At 32.2% G+C, this 19175-nt stretch overlaps 3 protein-coding genes across 4 annotated transcripts; 2 read left to right on the forward strand and 1 right to left on the reverse strand.

Annotated features, from left to right (window-relative positions):
- Positions 1–1538: 1538 nt before the first annotated feature.
- Positions 1539–6700, reverse strand: LOC123269035 (cAMP-dependent protein kinase catalytic subunit 1). The gene has a single exon (XM_044734533.1). It carries the CDS (start codon positions 5485–5487, stop codon positions 4426–4428), a length of 1062 nt encoding a protein of 353 aa, XP_044590468.1. The 5' UTR covers positions 5488–6700; the 3' UTR covers positions 1539–4425.
- Positions 6701–8194: 1494 nt separating this feature from the next.
- LOC123269032 (cell division cycle protein 20 homolog) lies at positions 8195–11373 on the forward strand. Its single transcript, XM_044734527.1, has 6 exons — positions 8195–8440; positions 8514–8653; positions 9036–9410; positions 9500–9797; positions 10403–10719; positions 10807–11373. The coding sequence occupies exons 1-6, from the start codon at positions 8331–8333 to the stop codon at positions 11136–11138; spliced, it is 1572 nt and encodes a 523-aa protein (XP_044590462.1). The 5' UTR covers positions 8195–8330; the 3' UTR covers positions 11139–11373.
- Positions 11374–11384: 11 nt separating this feature from the next.
- LOC123269030 (protein inturned) lies at positions 11385–17717 on the forward strand. Of its 2 annotated transcripts, none has more exons than XM_044734524.1 (7): positions 11385–11609; positions 11880–12103; positions 12165–12450; positions 13440–15117; positions 15804–15970; positions 16048–16577; positions 17552–17717. In XM_044734524.1, the coding sequence occupies exons 1-6, from the start codon at positions 11532–11534 to the stop codon at positions 16534–16536; spliced, it is 2922 nt and encodes a 973-aa protein (XP_044590459.1). In that variant the 5' UTR covers positions 11385–11531; the 3' UTR covers positions 16537–16577; positions 17552–17717. The 2 variants fall into 2 exon arrangements, with proteins under 2 accessions (XP_044590459.1, XP_044590460.1); XM_044734525.1 differs by having other exon boundaries at positions 16048–16549; positions 17592–17717.
- Positions 17718–19175: the final 1458 nt, after the last annotated feature.

The following is a 19175-nucleotide window of genomic DNA, read 5'->3' on the forward strand; positions in this document are numbered from 1 at the left end:
GCGATCTTAACCAGTGAATGGAAAATATTACATTCTGTGCTGATAGTACATTTATTTATATTTAAAACTCATTGATTTATTTATTTGTTAGTTTATTTTTTTTTTACGTGTAGCAATACTGCTGGATAGCATGAAGAGAATCTAAATATAAAATATCGCAGTGTTTATATGTATTTGTGTATTATGTATTATGAATCTATGTAATGTATGAAACACAGAAACAATGTATAATGTACAATAGAGAAACCTCCGTAATAGGTACTCTAGTCTAGCAGTGACGATCTGGGGATTACGACAATTTTTTAAATTATTTCAAAAATACTCAGATAAATTTTAAATATTAATTAATATTTGTTAAATTTTTAAATAAATTTTATTTTTTTATGACTTTTTTTCATTATGATAATTGATAATTATGACAAAAATTTGGAAATCGGCTACTGCTACATTTTTTTTCAAAAAATTATGAAAACTTACGGGTACAATTTTTTTTTAATTTACATTTTGAAAAAAAAAAATGCCAAAAATTTATTTTTTATTAAATTAGTTTTTTTTTTTTAAATAATAAATTACAAAAAAAAAAATTACAAATTTTCTACAAGTGAAATTTTTAAAAAAATTTACAAATTGAAAAAAAAAACCCAAAAATGAATTTTAATAATTGTTAAAATAAAAAATACATTAAAGCATGTCGGATGGTTTATGTTAAATTGATCTAGATTTCTATAATTAACCGTACCGGTAATCCGCGAGCTCAGCAAAGGAGTTTTAGGTAGATTTTAACCCAGAACGATAATGCTGTTAGTATAAGAAAAGATGTTTTCTTAATTTCCGTATTACTAACTTGATAATTACTCATTTATATTTAAATAGAAGCAGTAGCTAGTGACACACAACATATAAGATTTATCAATTATAATAATATTACTAATAATAATTATTAAAATAATGATAATTATAATATAATTGAGAGGTCTGAGTAGTATAATGTCGATAAAATTCCCAGCAGACTTAAATTCACAGCGAGCTCTGCATAATTTTATTAAAAGATTTATTTTCGGCCCGACAGAAATATTTAAAACAGAACGTTTAATTAAACGGATGTTTTATGAATTAGTCCTTGATAGTAAAAAAATATCAGGTATGCCAGATAATAATAATGTATGGCACATAAAACCATCTGTGATCTGTGAAATAGTCTAGTCACGATACAAGATATATAATAACAGCTAATAATAATAACAATGAGTAATTAGTTGGCGTAACTTGCTGACTATCAAACTGAGATAATTAATTAAATGTTAGCGTTTTAATTTAGTTGTTAATAAATGTAATAACACAAAATATGTTGTTAATTAACAAGACAAGAGCTCGCTAAGCAGCAATGGTGGTTTCAAGAGTATGAGTGTTATATATGGAAAGTTTAAACTATTTATTTGCGACCGCAAACGGGCACGTGCCAGCTTCTTGCCTATCAGACTTTATAACTTTATACTTTATTGTTAATGTACTGCGTATGCTTATGCTCCGTGTATGTATTTATAGGTGTAGTGTAATGTACTGTATGAGTGTTGATAGGCGTATTACATTATTTATATGACCGTATACATTGTATAGGTGAATTTTATTACGATTTATATTATTATTACGTGCAGAGATATTTTATAATTTTATAAATTTAAAATACTGCGACCGAGCATTCACAAAATAATTTATATTTATATTTATATGGCTCATCTATAAATAACAAAATTACCAGGTATTTCTAAATAGTATGTACAATGAGTGCCAAGACATATGTCGAGCGCGAGACCTAGTAGTTTTTAAAACTAAGGGCTCAATATTTAGTAGAATACTTAATTGTACGTTTTTTTTTTTTTTTTAAGGAGCTTAGATTAATTTTATGGAAAAATAATTTTTTTTAATAAAATTATTTCAATATTCAAAAATTAGTTGTTGACTTATTTTTTGAAAATAATTGAAGTATATTTATTTACAAATTTTCAAATAATTTTCTTTAGAAAAAAAAAAAAAATTTTTTTCAATTTTAAAATAAAAAAAAAAATATTTTTCCATGACGCTGTCTAGCTCCTAAATAAGAGAGATAAAATATAAAAAAAAATAGATGTGAAAATGGTTTTTGAGGTAGGGAGGACTATATATCCTAGAATAGATGTAAATATAAATATATGTAATCTAAAACGTGAAATAATTTTTTCTATGCTAGAATATATAATATACAATACTTGAGAATTTCTCGTAATGTTATACTCCCTTCTAGTGCAATATGATGATTTAACATATTACGCTCATTGACATAACACATTCACATTTAATGTACTCTCGTATTAACAGTCATGTCGAGACTTTATTTAACTATTATTATTAATATTAATATTATTATTGTTATTTTTGTTATTATTAAAGATTGCCTCCGCATATATACACTGGTACATATTGCGTTGGCAGTACATTACATGTATGTAGCAGCAGCAGCAGCAGTTACGCCGACGAGGACGATAAACCTAACTCGGGAAATAATATCCAGATGAGATCATAACATATCGCTACTCACACCATAAATTGTAAATCGTTTATTTAATTATTATATTAAATATTTTTACTAATCCAACATAAAGACATTACACCATTTATAATTAATATTTAATAATTAATAATATATAATTGTCAACTGGATATTTTTCCTGAATTAATATAATGCTCTGCAAAAAATACTTTTTATTTTAATTCCATGTATCCTCAATATTTAACATACAAAGCGATCATTAATTACTCTTAAAGCTGATAAAAATAGCATCGACTACTGTATGTAATTAATTTTTATTTATTATTTAGATTTTTTTTATACTGTTACAATGATAATAATATTTTATTATTTAGCACATTAATTATTATTTTTCCGCTACTGCTATTTTTATCATTTTCAATGGATTGCTATTAACGACCGCGAAAAGCTGTTGCCGAGAGCTAGTGTGTCATAAAATCTAATATATTCATCCACATACATACATACATTCATAAATAATATAACACACTCAAGGTCCGTTTAGTTTGAGTCTCCGTTATCGAGTCATTGTGCTCTTGACACGGAGGAACAATAAAAGGAATTATGATACATATTCACACTTTAGCCTCTCTCTCTCTCTCTCTCTCATATTCTTTCACACACATTCGTGAAATTTTTATGATCCACCCACAGTAATATATAATATATATAATATAATATAATATATAATAATAGTAAAACTCTCTCAGTCTCAATCGTACTCCCTTTTAAATGGCTGCTCCACGATTAGACGGTGTTCCGCCGATAATCTTCCAATCTTCATGTTCTTGACAATAAAATTGATAATTATTAAAATTACCAACTCAAAAATACTCCTTGTGAATTAATTAATTAATGACGATGAAAATGCGGATGCAATTGGACGTGTGGTCTTATTTAAAAATATTTATGCAAGGTGCTTAGTATTAAAACAAAACATCAACTATTACACTTTAACTAATTAAACTGAATAACACTATTAGAGTTTTAACAAAAGTTTTCGAGTAAACATCAGATGCAAGTGCATCGAAAAATTTTAATTGGTGTCTTTCAAAGTAGAGATTAGTTTTTGCTGATGTTTAATTAGAGATTAAAGATTAAAATATATAGATTTAAGATTTAGTTTGGTATCGTTTGGTTTATTTGTTTCAGTATACTTTAAAGAGATTATCTTCAATAAAGTGCATGTGTACTAGTACTAGTATAGTAGTACTTTTCATTTTATTAATCCTCGTATGTCTCTAGATTGGCTGAATGATGAGCATTCACAAACGATTATCGTGGATGATAGTTATTTGCTACTACATACTCGATAGAATAATCTGGTTTATTTTCTTTTACATTATTAAATTCTTCTGCTGAGATGATAACGACTAGTTTTTATTACTTCCATTATTACTTTAATGGGAACCACATTTTATTATTTATAATTATACACAAAATGAAGAATCACAGCGAGATTGCAAAAGATTCCAGATAACTCCTTGGAATGACGGAGGCCAGGTATGAAAAATAGATAATAATCATCGATACAATCACGTACATAGATTATGATTATTATTATTGTTGTTGTTCTTGTTGATTAATAATTAATTGTCATTACAGTAGTAGTAATGTAAAATGACAGCAGCAACCAAAAGTAGACGTTTAACATCCAGTTGAACATTTTTATCGAACGGTACCAATCGACCAATATTTGTTTGTTGCCAATAAATAATTCAGCGTATGACTGAATATTTACTTAATAAATTCCAATAGATTAAATTGGCATTATTTTAAAATAATTCAACACCAATATAATAATAATAATAATAATAATAATAATAATAATAATAATAATAATAATAATAATAATAAATTTAAAATTCAGCGAATTCTTTGGCGCATTTTTCGGTATTTGAGATTCTCAGGGGCTCTTCCTCGTAATCATCAAAATTACTAGTGTCGCCGGGACCCTTGCACTTGGGTATGAAGGGAGCTTCAATGCGTTTCTGGAAGACAGCAATCCAGTCGGTGCTGGCGAACCATTTGTGTCCCTTGATATCATTAACGCCAGCTTTGAGGTTCCCGTACCTCTTGGTCAAGTCAACTTGAAGTAAATTACGCAGCAGGTCCTTTAAATCGTACCCAAAGTGCGATGGAAATCTTACTTTGCCGCTTACTATTTTTTCGTAAATTTGAATCGGCTGGTCGGCAAAAAATGGCGGATAACCGGCAGCCATTTCATAGACTAAAACTCCAAGCGCCCACCAATCTACGGCTTTATTGTAACCCTTGCTTAAAATTATTTCGGGCGCTAAATATTCCGGAGTACCGCAGAGCGTCCACGTTCGCCCTTTTACTCTTTTTGCAAATCCAAAATCAGTGACCTTAAGGTAACCCTGAGAGTCAATCAGAAGATTTTCGGGCTTCAAGTCACGATAAATGAGATCAAGGTAATGTAAATACTCAAAAGCAAGTACTATTTGAGCGGCGTAAAAACGCGAGTGTGGCTCGGAGAATCTTCCAACTTTTCGTAAATGTGAAAACATTTCTCCACCGGGTACATACTCAAGTACCATATAAAGATTTGAATTATCCTTAAAATGAAAACGTAACGAAACGAGAAATGGAAAACTTATAGCCTGTAATATACGCTTTTCATTAAGCGTATGCTCCACCTGTTTTAACTTAACGACTTTCTGTTTATCCAAGATTTTCATAGCATAATACTCCTTGGTCGGCTTGTGCTGGACTATCATGACCCTCCCGAAGGAGCCGGTACCCAGAGTCTTGATCCTCTCAAAGTCATCAAGCGCAGCGGTGTTGGTTGGATTCTTCTTCCACTTCTCCTCGAACTCTTCCTTCGCCTCGTCCAAGAACTCCTTGACACTCTCAGCAGCGTCAACCTTTTTGTTAGCTGTCGCAGCATTGTTCCCCATCTTTCCACCCGTGCTCGAGCCCGCTAAGGCTCCACGGATATCGAATTTTTTCAAAATTGCTGCGGCTTTACTCGTTCCTTTGAAGGCAATAATTCAAAACACTCCTGCTCGCCGGAGTGTTTTCAGCTCTGGTGTCCTGCTCGCCAGATTCTACCAAAGATTATTTTAATGCTCAGTTAAATAATTATCAGTGGTTATTATGACTGACGAATCTTTGCTGTAATATTGTTATTATTGGTAGTTGTTGAGTAATTAACGATTAATTATTTAAATTACAATGGCCTCGAATAATTACTGGCTCCTTGGCAATGTTGGAGCTTGGATCAACCAGGCGCGTGACAGAACGCTCGATTATTCTCACAAAAAACTTCACGGGGGTCAACAAAATAGGTCAACACTCCTCGTCTGCACCTTGCGCCATCTTTCCTGTCAATTACAACCGCCACTGCCGTCGTTTCTCTCTGCTCCAAAGTCCCCACGTACCAAACACACACACTAATTGTTGGGTAAGGTGCTTACCAACTTAACTTTGATAATTATTATTCCAATTTTCATTTAAATATCAACTGTTATCGGTGTAACTTAATCACCTCCAGTGAACACACTTTTTGTTGGTCAATCCATTAATATTGATTATTATTTATCTTCAAATCTAAAAATAACAAAGATAAATAAATATATGCAGACGTATTGTAAGATTTATATAGTATTGTTATTCAATAGAATAAACCAAAAATATCAATTATCACGCACTTCACTGGCACTGTACTTACGACACACTCGTTTGTTAATTCGGGCTTATGTAAAAATAATAAAACGTACACACTCGCGTATGATGATATCGCTCAACCCCTCGAGCCCGCTCCAAACCGAGGACGTCGGCACACTGTACACCGGACTCTACAGTGAGCTGAGGACCGCCACCAACGCCGCTTACGACTCTCCACATCAACTACCTCAGCACGTCACACAGTCACACTTATTTAAATTTACATCTGTGTGTACCTACTACACCAGCTAAGCCCTCCGTCCAATTCTCCGCTGAATGGAGACCAGCTTGCCGTGCTTGTCGTCGGGATCTATACAATAGCTGCGCAGAGACCACCAACCGCAGTCATCCTTTTTCTACGTAGTTTTTCAACTAATTTTTGGCTCCTACAGCTGCTGCTCGGTAATGATTTATGACAGCTCTCAATGACAACAGTCTTGCACTATTGCTTTTTTTGGTAATCGATTTTGACAGTCGACTGCCGTTAATTATCGATTCGGGTCATTTTTAATCGACTTTTCTAATATCGATTGTCGTAGTTTTGAAATTTTTTTACAGGTGTCGCTTTTTCCCGCCTTTTTGACATTTTTCTTGGGATTTTTTTTTAAGATAAATTAAAAAATGTACTGACTGATTTTTTCTAATATTTTTAAATATATAATTTTGATTTATTTTTTAATAATTAAATTAGAACAAAAAAATATTTTTTAAAAATTGCACTTACAGTTTTTAAAGTTTTTTACAAGTGAATTTTTTTTTTTTTTTTTTTGTAATCATTTCTTCAATAAAAAAAAATTCTAAAAATTTTTAGATGTCGGTTAACTTAATTTTCATTTTAAATGTTATTCATGTTAATTTTATAATTACAATAATTACAATAATGCAATTATTAATTTCTTAAACATAAATATCTATTTTTCTCTTTTTTTACAATAATTTACTTGTTGAAAAAAATACATACTCAAGTTCTCTGAGTTAAAACTTTAATTGCAATGAAAAATATTTTTTAAATAACTAAAAAATTTTTTTTCCAAAACAAAATCTTTATTTTTTGTTATATTTTATTTTTAAAAATTATTTCCTTTCAAGTAAAGCTTGAAAAATATTTTCCACCAATTCAATCAAAATAATATCAATTAAAAAAAAAAAATAACTCACCAGGGCTGCGAATCTTGGAAATAAGAAACTAGAGCTTCTGTTGTCACTAAAAAATAAAATTTTTTTAATAATTAAAAATATTTCTTCATACTAACACATTAATTACAATGATAATAATTTTCTATTCCATAATATAAAATAAAAAACTACTTCATTATATTCAAGCTAGTAATAAATATCTTTAAATCGTATCGTCAATTTAATTATTACAATTTTTTATTATTATTATTATTAATTCCATGTAAATATTAATAAAAAAAAAGTTACCGGTGCTGTCAATTTTAAAATACAAAAATAATCACTTTCAATGCTTGTCACGGTAAAATTTCATTTCATCTATGATCAAAACTTATAAAACCATACACTGACACTTATATTTATTTAATTACGCACTTGAAACATAAAAAAATATTAAAAAATAATTGCGATAACGTAAAGCTAAGCCAACGGCCGTGTTCACCTTTAACTAATCGTAGAGAAGTGACGTCATAAAAATGGCGTCACATCTTCCAACCAATCAGAGCGCGAGGAAGCTACGCACGCGCTAACTGGCGGGAGAAATTCAAATCACTCATTGCAGTTGTATATTATTTGAACACATAACCGTAACGGTTATTAAAAGTTGAATTTCGGTAGCCGTAGCCACAACACAACGTTGTACACTAAAAAACTTTTTATAAATGTGATTTATTCGAGAATTAATGAAATACAATTTTTAATTATTATATAAATAATCAAGCGGCTAAAATACTGCTAGTAAATTTTTTAACATCTGAGTCAATTAGAATAAAATAAATCGTGTTAAAAAATAAACAGCGTTGATAAAAAATATTGATATTTAGATTTTATAAATAGACTTGTTGCTTGCTTGGAGATTGTTGCTTAGTATTATTATTAATTAATAAATTTACTAATTATGTCACACTTGAGATTTCAAAAAGAATTGAGTAACATAACCCGCATGGACGACGCTATCAAAGGACCTGCACCTCGATGGCAGAAAAAATGCTTGGAAACATCCGCCAAGTAAGTTTTTTATTTTTAATTATCATTTCTCATTGATAAAAGCATATTATAAATTTTTTATTTTATTTTTTAGCTTGAGTATGTCGTTAAATAACTCGAGAAAGCCGATGAGCAACAGCTCGATGATGAACATCATGGTTCCCGGCAAGACACCAACAAAACGTGCGGAAACACGGACAAAAAAGACACCTAAAAGTGGGAAAAAGTCTCCAAGTATGTATTTATATTTATAAATTATAAGATATAAATTTATTTTACAAATTTAATCAAAATTTACTGCAAAAATTCTCAGAGTTATTTTAAAACTAATAAATTATTAATAATATAATTCAAGTTTTAAATATAATCACAATTGATAATTATACTAAAGTTAGCCGACGTTTTTAATTTTTTGTTTTTTTTTTTTATTTATTATATTATAACTACAAAATATTTTTAAAATTATTGCACGTTTAGTTTTTTAAATTTTTTACAAATGAATTTTTTTTTAAATAATTTTTTCAATAAAAAAAAAAAATTCTAAAAATTTTTAATGCCGGCTAACTTAATTTTCATTTGATAATTTATTTTATTAATAAATTAAATTGAAATTTAGGCCGCAATGCGACAACTCCGAAGACTCCAAGTGGTGGAGATAGATTTATTCCTTCAAGGACAACGACTAACTTCGACCTGGCCTACCACAAGCTCACCCAAGCCAAGCTTGAGCAAGATACGAACAAAAACGAGACCAGTCCTACGAAAAAAGAGATGCAAAGATTAATTGAGACGATGACTGGGGTGGATATCAGCAACCAGCGAGTCCTGTCTTACCAGAACAAGGCTCCAGCTCCTCCAGAGGGCTATCAAAACCCATTGAGAGTTGTTTACAGTCAAACAAAGACCCCAGCTAGTGTAAAAACTTCATCTCGGTACATTCCTCAAGCTCCTGATCGTATTCTCGACGCTCCTGAAATTGTTGATGACTACTGTAAGCACTTCATCTATTTTTTTTTTTTTTTTTTTTTATATTTATAATTAATTATTCTTCAAGTTTATTTTATTATAATTATTTTACAGACTTAAATTTAGTTGACTGGTCACCAAGTAACATTCTAGCAGTAGCTCTCGGCTCGACAGTCTACCTTTGGAACGCCGCTTCTGGAACAATAGAACAGCTGTTCGAGCTAGAAAATAACGAAGTGGTTTGCTCAGTAGCTTGGATCCAGGAGGGTCCTTATTTAGCAGTAGGAATGCCTTCTGGTAGTACCGAGCTCTGGGATTGCAGTCAAATGAAGCGTGTACGAATTATGAACGGACATGCTGCAAGAGTTGGGTCTTTGGCTTGGAATTCTCATATTTTGACTACTGGCTGCAGGTATAAATAAATAAAATTTTACTTTATTAAATAATGAATTTTGTCAAATTGCACCGTACTTTTCTAAATATTGACGTTTTTAAAGATATAAGCTCATTCCAATTTTACACTCATCAAGAGCTTTCATTTGAGTACCCACATGCATTTTTGATATATTTTTCATATATACATTTATATAATATATATAAATATATGAAATATATGAAAAATTGATGTGGGTACTCTAATGAAAGGTCCCGATGAGTGTAACATCAGGATGAGCTTATATCTTTAAAAATGTCAATAGTTCACAAAATACAACGTCATTTCTTAATTATTGATATTTTTAAATATATAAACTCATCCCGATGTTACACTAATCGAGACCTTTCATTTGAGTACCCACATGATATTTTTGATATATTTTATATATATGGTATTTGTGAAATATATAAATATATAAAATATATGAAAAATTGATGTGGGTACTCAAATGAAAGGTCTCGATGAGTATAACATCGGGATGAGCTTATATCCTTAAAAATGTCAATAGTTCCCAAGGTATAAGGTCATTTCTCAATTATGCATCTAGAGAATAATAAAATTATTTACTGTTTATTAAACAGATCAGGACAGATTGTACATCACGATGTACGACAACGGGAGCACGTAGTAGCAGGTGTAAACGGCCACTCTCAGGAAGTTTGTGGTCTTAAGTGGTCACCCGACGGCAAATATTTAGCAAGTGGTGGTAATGATAATATGCTTCAGATATGGTCAGCTGTTGGTGGACAACATCACGCGCATAATCAAGCATTATACTCGTTTAATCATCATCAAGCCGCTGTAAAAGCTCTAGCCTGGTGTCCATGGCAGACGAATATTTTGGCTAGTGGTGGTGGTACTGCTGATAGGACAATTAGATTTTGGAATTGCAATAATGGTAATTTTATTAATCATAAATTTATTTAAAAATTATAGAAGATTTTATTTTTAAAAAATTAAATAATTAAAAATTATTTTTTTTTAGGTACCTGCTTAAACACCATCGACACTAAATCACAAGTATGCTCATTACTCTGGTCAACGACCTACAAAGAAATAGTATCAGGACACGGATACGCCCAAAACCAGCTAACAATATGGAAGTACCCGTCGATGGCGAAAGTTGCCGAATTAACCGGACACACCAGCAGAGTTTTGCACCTGGCTATGTCCCCAGACGGAACGACAGTGCTCAGCGCCGGTGGAGACGAGACACTGAGACTCTGGAAGTGCTTCCAGACAGATCCTCTCAAGAAGAAAAAAGAGCACACTGATGTTAAATCTGTCGCTTCTAAATTAAAACAATCTATCCGATAATCAATTTAAATTAACTTTTATTATTTATATTTATATTTAAGCTTATACTTTGATTATTTTGTTTACCAATTACAGGACAAGGATCTTTACATCCTGAATTATAATAATATCTAGCTGAATTGAACTATTTATAATATTTTTTATAATTGGTGATTGCGATTTGAAATAAATGCCGTGTATTTTGGTATAAATCATCAATTTTGAAATAATAAAAAAAGCATGATAATAAATATTAATTGTTGAGACCTGCAAAGTTTTATTATGTATAACTGAGGTGGAGCTTAGCAGCTCGGAACAATTTGATAAATAGCCTGGATTATATTTAATGTATTATATGATGAGGGAGGGTTGACGGTTCGTTGAGTCCTCGTGGAGATAATATATACTTTATACATGCCCATTAATCCCCTCTACAATTGTTTTGGCGTAAAAAAACGGTTACGTTCCCCTGAATCCTACACCAATGGTAAGGTGAGCTTGGCTTTAAAACACAGGTATAGTTTCAGGTAATCATCTGACCCCTTGCCTGGCATTCTTTTATTGTTATTTAGCTTACCGGTTTTTTTTAAGACACTTTAGTCAAGTTCAGCTAGTCTATAGTCTGTATTATATATTTAGTAGTTATACTCTGGTTTGTGTGTCGCGAGTCACAAGTCCAAGTAAATAAATAACACGATTGAATTAATTTTTTTGTTTTATCATTGTTATTTATTTATATATTTTATTTTATTTTATTTGCAGCCTAGCGGAAGAATGGATAGGTTCAACAGGCTAGACAAGCAAGAAGCAGCCAGCAGTTCGACGAGATACGAGGAGCGACAGGGAACCACTGCGACTATCGATGAGGAAGACGAAGAAGATGACCGTGATGAAGAGCACGATGAAGATGACGACGAGTGGTGGGCTAGCGACAGTGGTTCTTCCAGCGGGTCTTATTATTCTGACAGCGAAAGTTACACTGACAGGTAATGTTTTTTTTTTTTTTTTTTTTTGTAGAGAAATAAATTTTTAAATATTTTATTCTAGCTCCTACGCCGAATGGGAAACAGATATAGGACCCTTGGGCGAAGTATTTTATATAGAATCGTTGTCCGAGACCCCTGGGAGCAATAAAAAACCCGAGAAGCCAGAATCACCGCCCCCGGAATTAAAAAGAAAACGAAGTACCCGAGCCGGAAAGCTTATGAGATTGATCAGAAGGCGCGAGAGCAAAAGGTATAGCACGAGAAATAAAAAGTCCAAGGGTGATTCTAAACAGGAGGGCAATGTCTCCAAGGAAGGGAGTAAAGAAGTTAAATTTCAAGATTATCAGGTATTCATTTTTACTAGTAACTATATGACTTCCGTGACTTGTGAAATATAAATAAATAAAATTTTATTTTATTAAATAATGACTTTTGTTAAATTGCACTGTACTTTTTTAACTATTGACGTTTTTAAAGATATAAGCTCATCTCGATGTTACACTCATCAAGAGCTTTCATTTGAGTACCCACATACATTTATATATATTTTATATATATATATATATATATATATATATATATATATATGAAAAATTGATATGGGTACTCAAATGAAAGGTCTTGATACGTGTAACATCGAGATGAGCTTATATCTTTAAAAATGTCAATAGTTCACAAAATACAAGATCATTTCTTAATTGTTGATATTTATAAAGATATAAGCTCATCTCGATGTTACACTCATCAAGACCTTTCATTTGAGTATCCACATGACATTTTTATATATTTTATATATATGGTATTTGTGAAATATATAAATATATGAAAAATTGATGTGGGTACTCAAATTAAAGCTCTTGATGAGTGTAACATCGGGATGAGCTTATATCTTTAAAAATGTCAGTAGCTCACAAGATACAAGATCATTTTTTTAATTATTGATATTTTTAAAGATATAAGCTCATCCCGATGTTACACTCATCAAGAGCTTTCATTTGAGTACCTACATGCATTTTCATATATTTTTCATATATACATATATATAATATATATAAATATATGAAAAATTGATGTGGGTACTCAAATGAAAGCTCTTGATGAGTGTAACATCGGGAAGAGCTTATATCTTTAAAAATGTCAATAGTTCACAAGATACGAGATCATTTCTTAATTATGTATCTAGAGATAGAGCATTATCGAATGCAGCCTAAATACCTATCATCATAAATTGACTATTGGTGTACTATTCTCTTAATAATATAGATTATATAAATAAAAAAAAAAAAAGTAAAACTTTTTTAAAACTTAAATTTATTTATATTTTTATAAACTCCAGGCAGGTGAAATAAAAGAAGTGATGCTGTGGGTGGATCCAGAAAAACGGCACAAGCTAGGTCGACGCGCAACTTTATGCGAAGCGTACCTAGGAATAGTCCCCGGTGATTTTTCCGACAAAGTACGAGTGATGGTATCAGGATTTATCCCCGACGGCGAAGCAATAAAAAACAAGAACATAAAAATAGGAGACTGGCTAAGAAGTATCGACGACTACGACGTGACAACAGAGAACATAGAGCCTTTGCTGAACCAAATATCCTCGCCGATGAGCCTGAAGCTCCAGCTGCAGCGAGTCGCGGGCATTGAAGTTACCGAAGACGAGCCTTCGAGTATTCCAAGGCAATCTGCGCGAGTTCGTCGCCTGGTGGACCGAGAGCGGAGCAAAAAATTCATGAACGCGCTGTTGGATTACTCCTTTGGAGTTATTTACCTCCAAACATCCGGGCTGTCAGAAACCGGTCCTGAGTTGCAAGGAGTCATGTATACGTACCCAAGGTCGGAGAACAAGTCTCAAAATTCAATTTTGTGCTCTGCAAGAGGCGCTTTTGTCACACTGAATCATCTTCTTCCAGAGACGTTCAGCGCTATTCCCTCCAGCACGACTATTTCCGTAGGAAGCGAGCGGATCCACGTGCTCTACGTAGCTCGGAATGACGAGCTGCTGCTCTTGGCAGTCCCCGAGCGCTGGTACAGCCTCGAGGAGTCTCGAGAATTGATGAACGATATCGTGAGAACTCTGGAGTTTTCTTACGCGACTCTTCACAAATGCTTCGCTGATGAGTACAATCACCTGGAGCTGGACCACATGTTCTACTTAACATTCACCAGGCTGCTGGGCATTGACCACGACGAGGACCCGGTTGATGATGAGGTTCACCAGATAAAAACCGCGATCCAGAGGCGAGAAAAATGCGAGTTTGAAAAAATAGTCGGCGCTGCCCAGCAAGTCCAGCTGCCCATGGAAGCCCAGTTTGAAATAGACTGCGCGCTCAATGAAATGGAGGCCATGGACTGCCGCGAGTGGAACGAAGACCCGATGGAGTGCCAAAGGCTCTACACCATCCTCGGGACTTGCGTTTATCACAAGAGCTACTTGCTGACTTCTCATATCATGCATCTGGACTTTCTGGAGGTTCACTCTTTTCTGAGGATGAATGGGCTGCTGGAGCTGATGGAGAATGAACCGGTCAAGAGCTTGGTTGTCTGGAGGTCGGTCTATCCCAAGTCTTGTCATCGAGGGATTGTTACTGATCCCAAGACTCAGTTCTGCGCGCCTGATGCCAAGTGGTTCGTCCTGGTCGTCGGCTACGAAACTGAGTTTCTTGTTGCGTTGTTTGAAAGCGGGGCTACGTCGCAAACTATTATTGAGGACGGTCCTGATATTTTTTATGTTGAAGAGGCTCAGGAGACTCTCAGGCATATTCAGAAGGTTGGTGTACCTATTTATGCTGCCAAGTGGATCGCGTCCAATGCCAAACCTGAGACTGTTGATCTCAAAGATAAAATCGGTGGAAAGCATCATAGTATTGCGGAAAATTTGCTCGGGTTGATCAAGTCCTCGGATAGTTCTAGCGCACCGGCTAAGAGCAATTGTGGTACTATTAAAAAAGTCCCGGAGGTTACTTCTATTTTGAAGAAGAGGAGTCCTGAGCAAAGTCTTGTTATTACTGGGTCGAGTAAGTTTTTTTTGGTTGGATAGAAATTTTTTTTTTCTCTTTTTGAGTTAAAATTTCGTGAAATAAAATTTTTAGGTAGAAAGTTTTAAATGTGGAATATAATTGAAAATTATTTGGTTAGAATTTTAAAAATGAGGATTTTAGAAAATTTTGATATTTTTGCATCCTAAAAGTCTATTGGGGAAATTTTTATTTTCAATTTTTATAATCAGAAATTCAAATTTTTTACTTATGTAATTGAAAAATTGAAAAAAAAATTTTTTTTTCTCTTTTTGACTTGATATTTAGTAAAACAAAATTTTTAGTTAGAAATTATGGGAATTTTTTAAATTTTGAATATGATAATTGAAAATTATTTGGTTAAAATTTAAAAAATGAGGCTTTTAGAAAATTTTGATATTTTGACATCTTCAGAGTTTACTTGGAAAATTTTTATTTTCAACTTTCATAATCAAAAATTCAAATTTTTCGATTTTGTAATTAAAAAATTAAAGAAAAAATTTTTTTTTTATATAATTTTGTTTTTAATCATTTTTTTTCAAAATATATAAAAAAAAATTTTTTTTTCATTTTTTCAGTGAATTTTTACATTCTTAACTAGGAAAAAAAATTTTTAAATAACTATTTTTTAATACAAAAAAAAATTGTAGATTTATTTAAAAATTAATAAAAATTTTTATTCATAGTGTACTCATTTCAAGCATCTGAAGAATCATTGAGCCAAGGAGGAGCAATGAGTGAACAAAGTGATGATGGAGCGCCAATTTTAGGCAGACGAGCATTAAGAGAAAGATATCTCGCCCAATCAAGAGTTGAGTCTGACGACAGCGACTCTGAAATAGACATGTACCGTGTAAGCTGATAAAAAAAATAAAAAACTCCATTATTTTCTCTGAAACCAGGAAAATTAATCCACTGATTTTTTTACAGCAAGACTGTGACCAGCAGCAGCACTGTCCGTTCGATTTCACAGACATCCGTGAGAGCTTGCTGAGCCAATCAGAAGTTATTTCCCCTATACGCATCACCACTGGGCCCAAGAATGTATTGATACACTACGTGCATCTGGACCCCTTTGAAGGGGTCCTGATGTCCTCAAGGACGATTGAGAACCCTGGAAAGAACGCAGATGTGATTGACATTTTCAACGAGTGCGCTCATACAATCCACAAGCTGCTGGGCAACACGGTCCGATTTAAGACCATGGCTATTGAGGATCCAGCCAGTGTAGCAATTAATAAAAATCTCGTGGCGATAAAAGAGCACGGGATTTTATTCGAATACGAGGGTATCAATTTCTGGGTGATTGGGCGATTGTTTGAGACGCCTTGCCTCAAAGAATTTTATGTGTGTTATGAAGATTCTGTTCCCCAAAATTTAATTGAAATGGCTTTTAAACTGCAAAGTACATGGCACTGACAGTAATCAATTATCTATATTATTAAGAAAATAAGCAAAATTTTGTGGCCAATGTATTTATATAATGAAATCGGTTTTTGTGGTTAAATTTGGTATCGTTGGATAGGTCTTGACCTGGAAATGTTCCTTTTTAAGGTTTCATATCATTCTCACCAATAGTCAATTTATGATGATAAGTATTTAGGCTGGATTCGAAAATGCTCTATCTCTATATACGTAGTTAAGAAATGACCCTGTATCTTGTGAACTATTGACGTTTTTAATGATATAAGCTCACCATGACATTACACTCATCGAGACCTTTCATTTGAGTACCCACATCAATTTTTCATATATTTATATATTTCACAAATACCATATATATATAAAAATATATAAAAAATGCCATGTGGGTACTCAAATGAAAGGTCTCGATTAGTGTAACATTGAGATGAGCTTATATCTTTAAAAATGTCAATAATTAAGAACTGACATTGCTATCTTTTTAATTAATGATATTTTTAAAGATATAAGCTCATCCCGATATTACACTCATCGAGACCTTTCATTTGAGTACCCACATCAATTTTTCATATATTTATATATTTTACAAATACCATATATATAAAATATGTAAAAGATACTATGTGGGTACTCAAATAAAAGGTCTCGATCAGTGTAACATCGGGATGAGCTTATATCTTTAAAAATGTCAATAATTAAGAAACGAACTTTTATATCGTAAAATATTGACATTTTTAAAGATATAAGCTCATCCCTACATTACACTCATTGAGACCTTTCATTTGAGTACCCACATCAATTTTTCATATATATATATATAAGTATATGTATATTGTATATATGTATATTATATATATATGTATATGTGAAAAATATATCAAAATGCATGTGGGTACTCAAATGAAAGCTCTTGATGAGTGTAACATCGGGATGAGCTTATATCTTAAAAAACGTCAATTGTTAAAAAAGTACAATGTAATTTAACAAAAGTCATTATTTAATAAAGCAAAATTTTGTTTATTTATATTTCACAAGTCACGGCAGTCACATAGTGACTGCAAGGTTGCTAGTTGTGATTATTTTTTGTTTACTTCGTATCGGTGCCTGCAATATGAAACTTTAAATAATATTTTAATATGTATTATATATATTAAAATGATAGTTAAAAATTTAGACTAAGAGGAATTGTGATATTTTTTAAATTAAAATAAATATTTTCTTAATTAAACCTTGTGTTAGTTTTAAATTAAAAAAATTACTGTAAAGAAAATTCTATATAATAAAAAAATATAAATTATATTACACACAATGCAATTTATTTTTAATTAATCACAAATCCAAACTTTTCATTAAAACAAAAATCATTTAAAATACCAATTAAATACTCAGCTTAAGAATAATTGTTGCCAATAACAGTTTAAATTAATTAATTATTTAATATAAATTGTACTTCTTAAATATCAAATGATAAGTGTGAGAATCGTGTGATAAACTCCAGCCCTTTTGTCAAGCATTCTTACGAAATAAACAGAAGATTTATATTTGTGATGAGAATTCTGGGACTAGGATTAAAAGGCGCAGCTAAATTTTGTGGCTTGATGGATATGCCTGCTTTCTTAACATAAAACACTTATGACTTGATTATTGAGAACATTCATTCTTGTGTGAAAGTAGCAGCTGAAAAACTGTTTGAAAAAGCCTGTACCGAGGAAAAAGAAGCGACTGCTGGAAACCAAGGTGACCAAAATGATGGAGAATTAACAGTTTCGAGTGACGGAACCTGGAAGAAGTGAGGGTATTCTTCTTTATATGGAGTGACATTGATTGGATATTACACTGGAAAAATCATTGATATAGTTGTGAAAAGTTCTTACTGTAAGCAGTGTGAGGTTTGGAAACCTAAAAAAGGTACTGAAGAGTATACTGAGTGGTACGATGAACATAAAAAAACTTGCGCTGCAAATCACGAGGGCTCTTCAGGTAAAATGGAAGTTGATTTTGTTATTGAAATGTTCAAGCGTTCAATCGAAAAATTCCAAGTTCGTTATAAAAACTATATAGGTGATGGCGATTCAAAAACATATTTTGGGTTACTGAAAGCTGCTCCTTATAATAACTATGAAATTGTTAAAAAAGAATGTATCGGGCATGTTCAAAAGAGGATGGGCTCACGACTCCGCGACCTAGTAAAAAATAAGACTAAATCAATGGAAAAAGACGGAAAAACAATTAATACAAAAGTACTTTCTGGGAAAGGTAAGCTCACAGCTAAGCTAATAGATAAGCTGACAGTTTATTACTGTTTGGCAATAGAAAAAAATTATGATTCTGTGGACAGTATGTATAATGCAATTTGGGGAACTTATTATCACTATTGTTCGACCGATGAGAATCCTCAACACGAAATGTGCCCAGGTGGAGAAGGTTCACGGTGTACTTGGCAGCAAGCGCTCGCAACAGATACATTATCTTCTTACACCCATGATTATCCAGCTTTACCAGCTGATGTTGCCGAAGCTATATATCCAATTTATGAAAACCTTAGCAACGTTAATTTATTGGAAAGGTGTGTAGGTGGATTCACACAAAATAAAAATGAGAGTTACAATCAGCTAATCTGGAAAATAAGTCCGAAA

This window comes from Cotesia glomerata, linkage group LG7, assembly GCF_020080835.1.
Source record: "Cotesia glomerata isolate CgM1 linkage group LG7, MPM_Cglom_v2.3, whole genome shotgun sequence".
In the NCBI taxonomy this organism is placed as follows: Eukaryota; Metazoa; Arthropoda; class Insecta; order Hymenoptera; family Braconidae; genus Cotesia; species Cotesia glomerata.

Excerpts from the sequence above, each read along its gene's own strand:
- LOC123269035 (XM_044734533.1), bottom strand. The coding sequence starts at position 5,487 with ATGGGGAACAATGCTGCGACAGCTAACAAAAAGGTTGACGCTGCTGAG.
- LOC123269032 (XM_044734527.1), top strand. The coding sequence starts at position 8,331 with ATGTCACACTTGAGATTTCAAAAAGAATTGAGTAACATAACCCGCATG. Across the intron at positions 8,654-9,035 it reads AAGTGGGAAAAAGTCTCCAA|GCCGCAATGCGACAACTCCG; the intron begins GTATGTATTTAT and ends ATTGAAATTTAG. Across the intron at positions 9,798-10,402 it reads ATTTTGACTACTGGCTGCAG|ATCAGGACAGATTGTACATC; the intron begins GTATAAATAAAT and ends TTTATTAAACAG.
- LOC123269030 (XM_044734524.1), top strand. The coding sequence starts at position 11,532 with ATGCCCATTAATCCCCTCTACAATTGTTTTGGCGTAAAAAAACGGTTA. Across the intron at positions 15,118-15,803 it reads TCTTGTTATTACTGGGTCGA|TGTACTCATTTCAAGCATCT; the intron begins GTAAGTTTTTTT and ends TTTTATTCATAG. Across the intron at positions 15,971-16,047 it reads CTGAAATAGACATGTACCGT|CAAGACTGTGACCAGCAGCA; the intron begins GTAAGCTGATAA and ends ATTTTTTTACAG.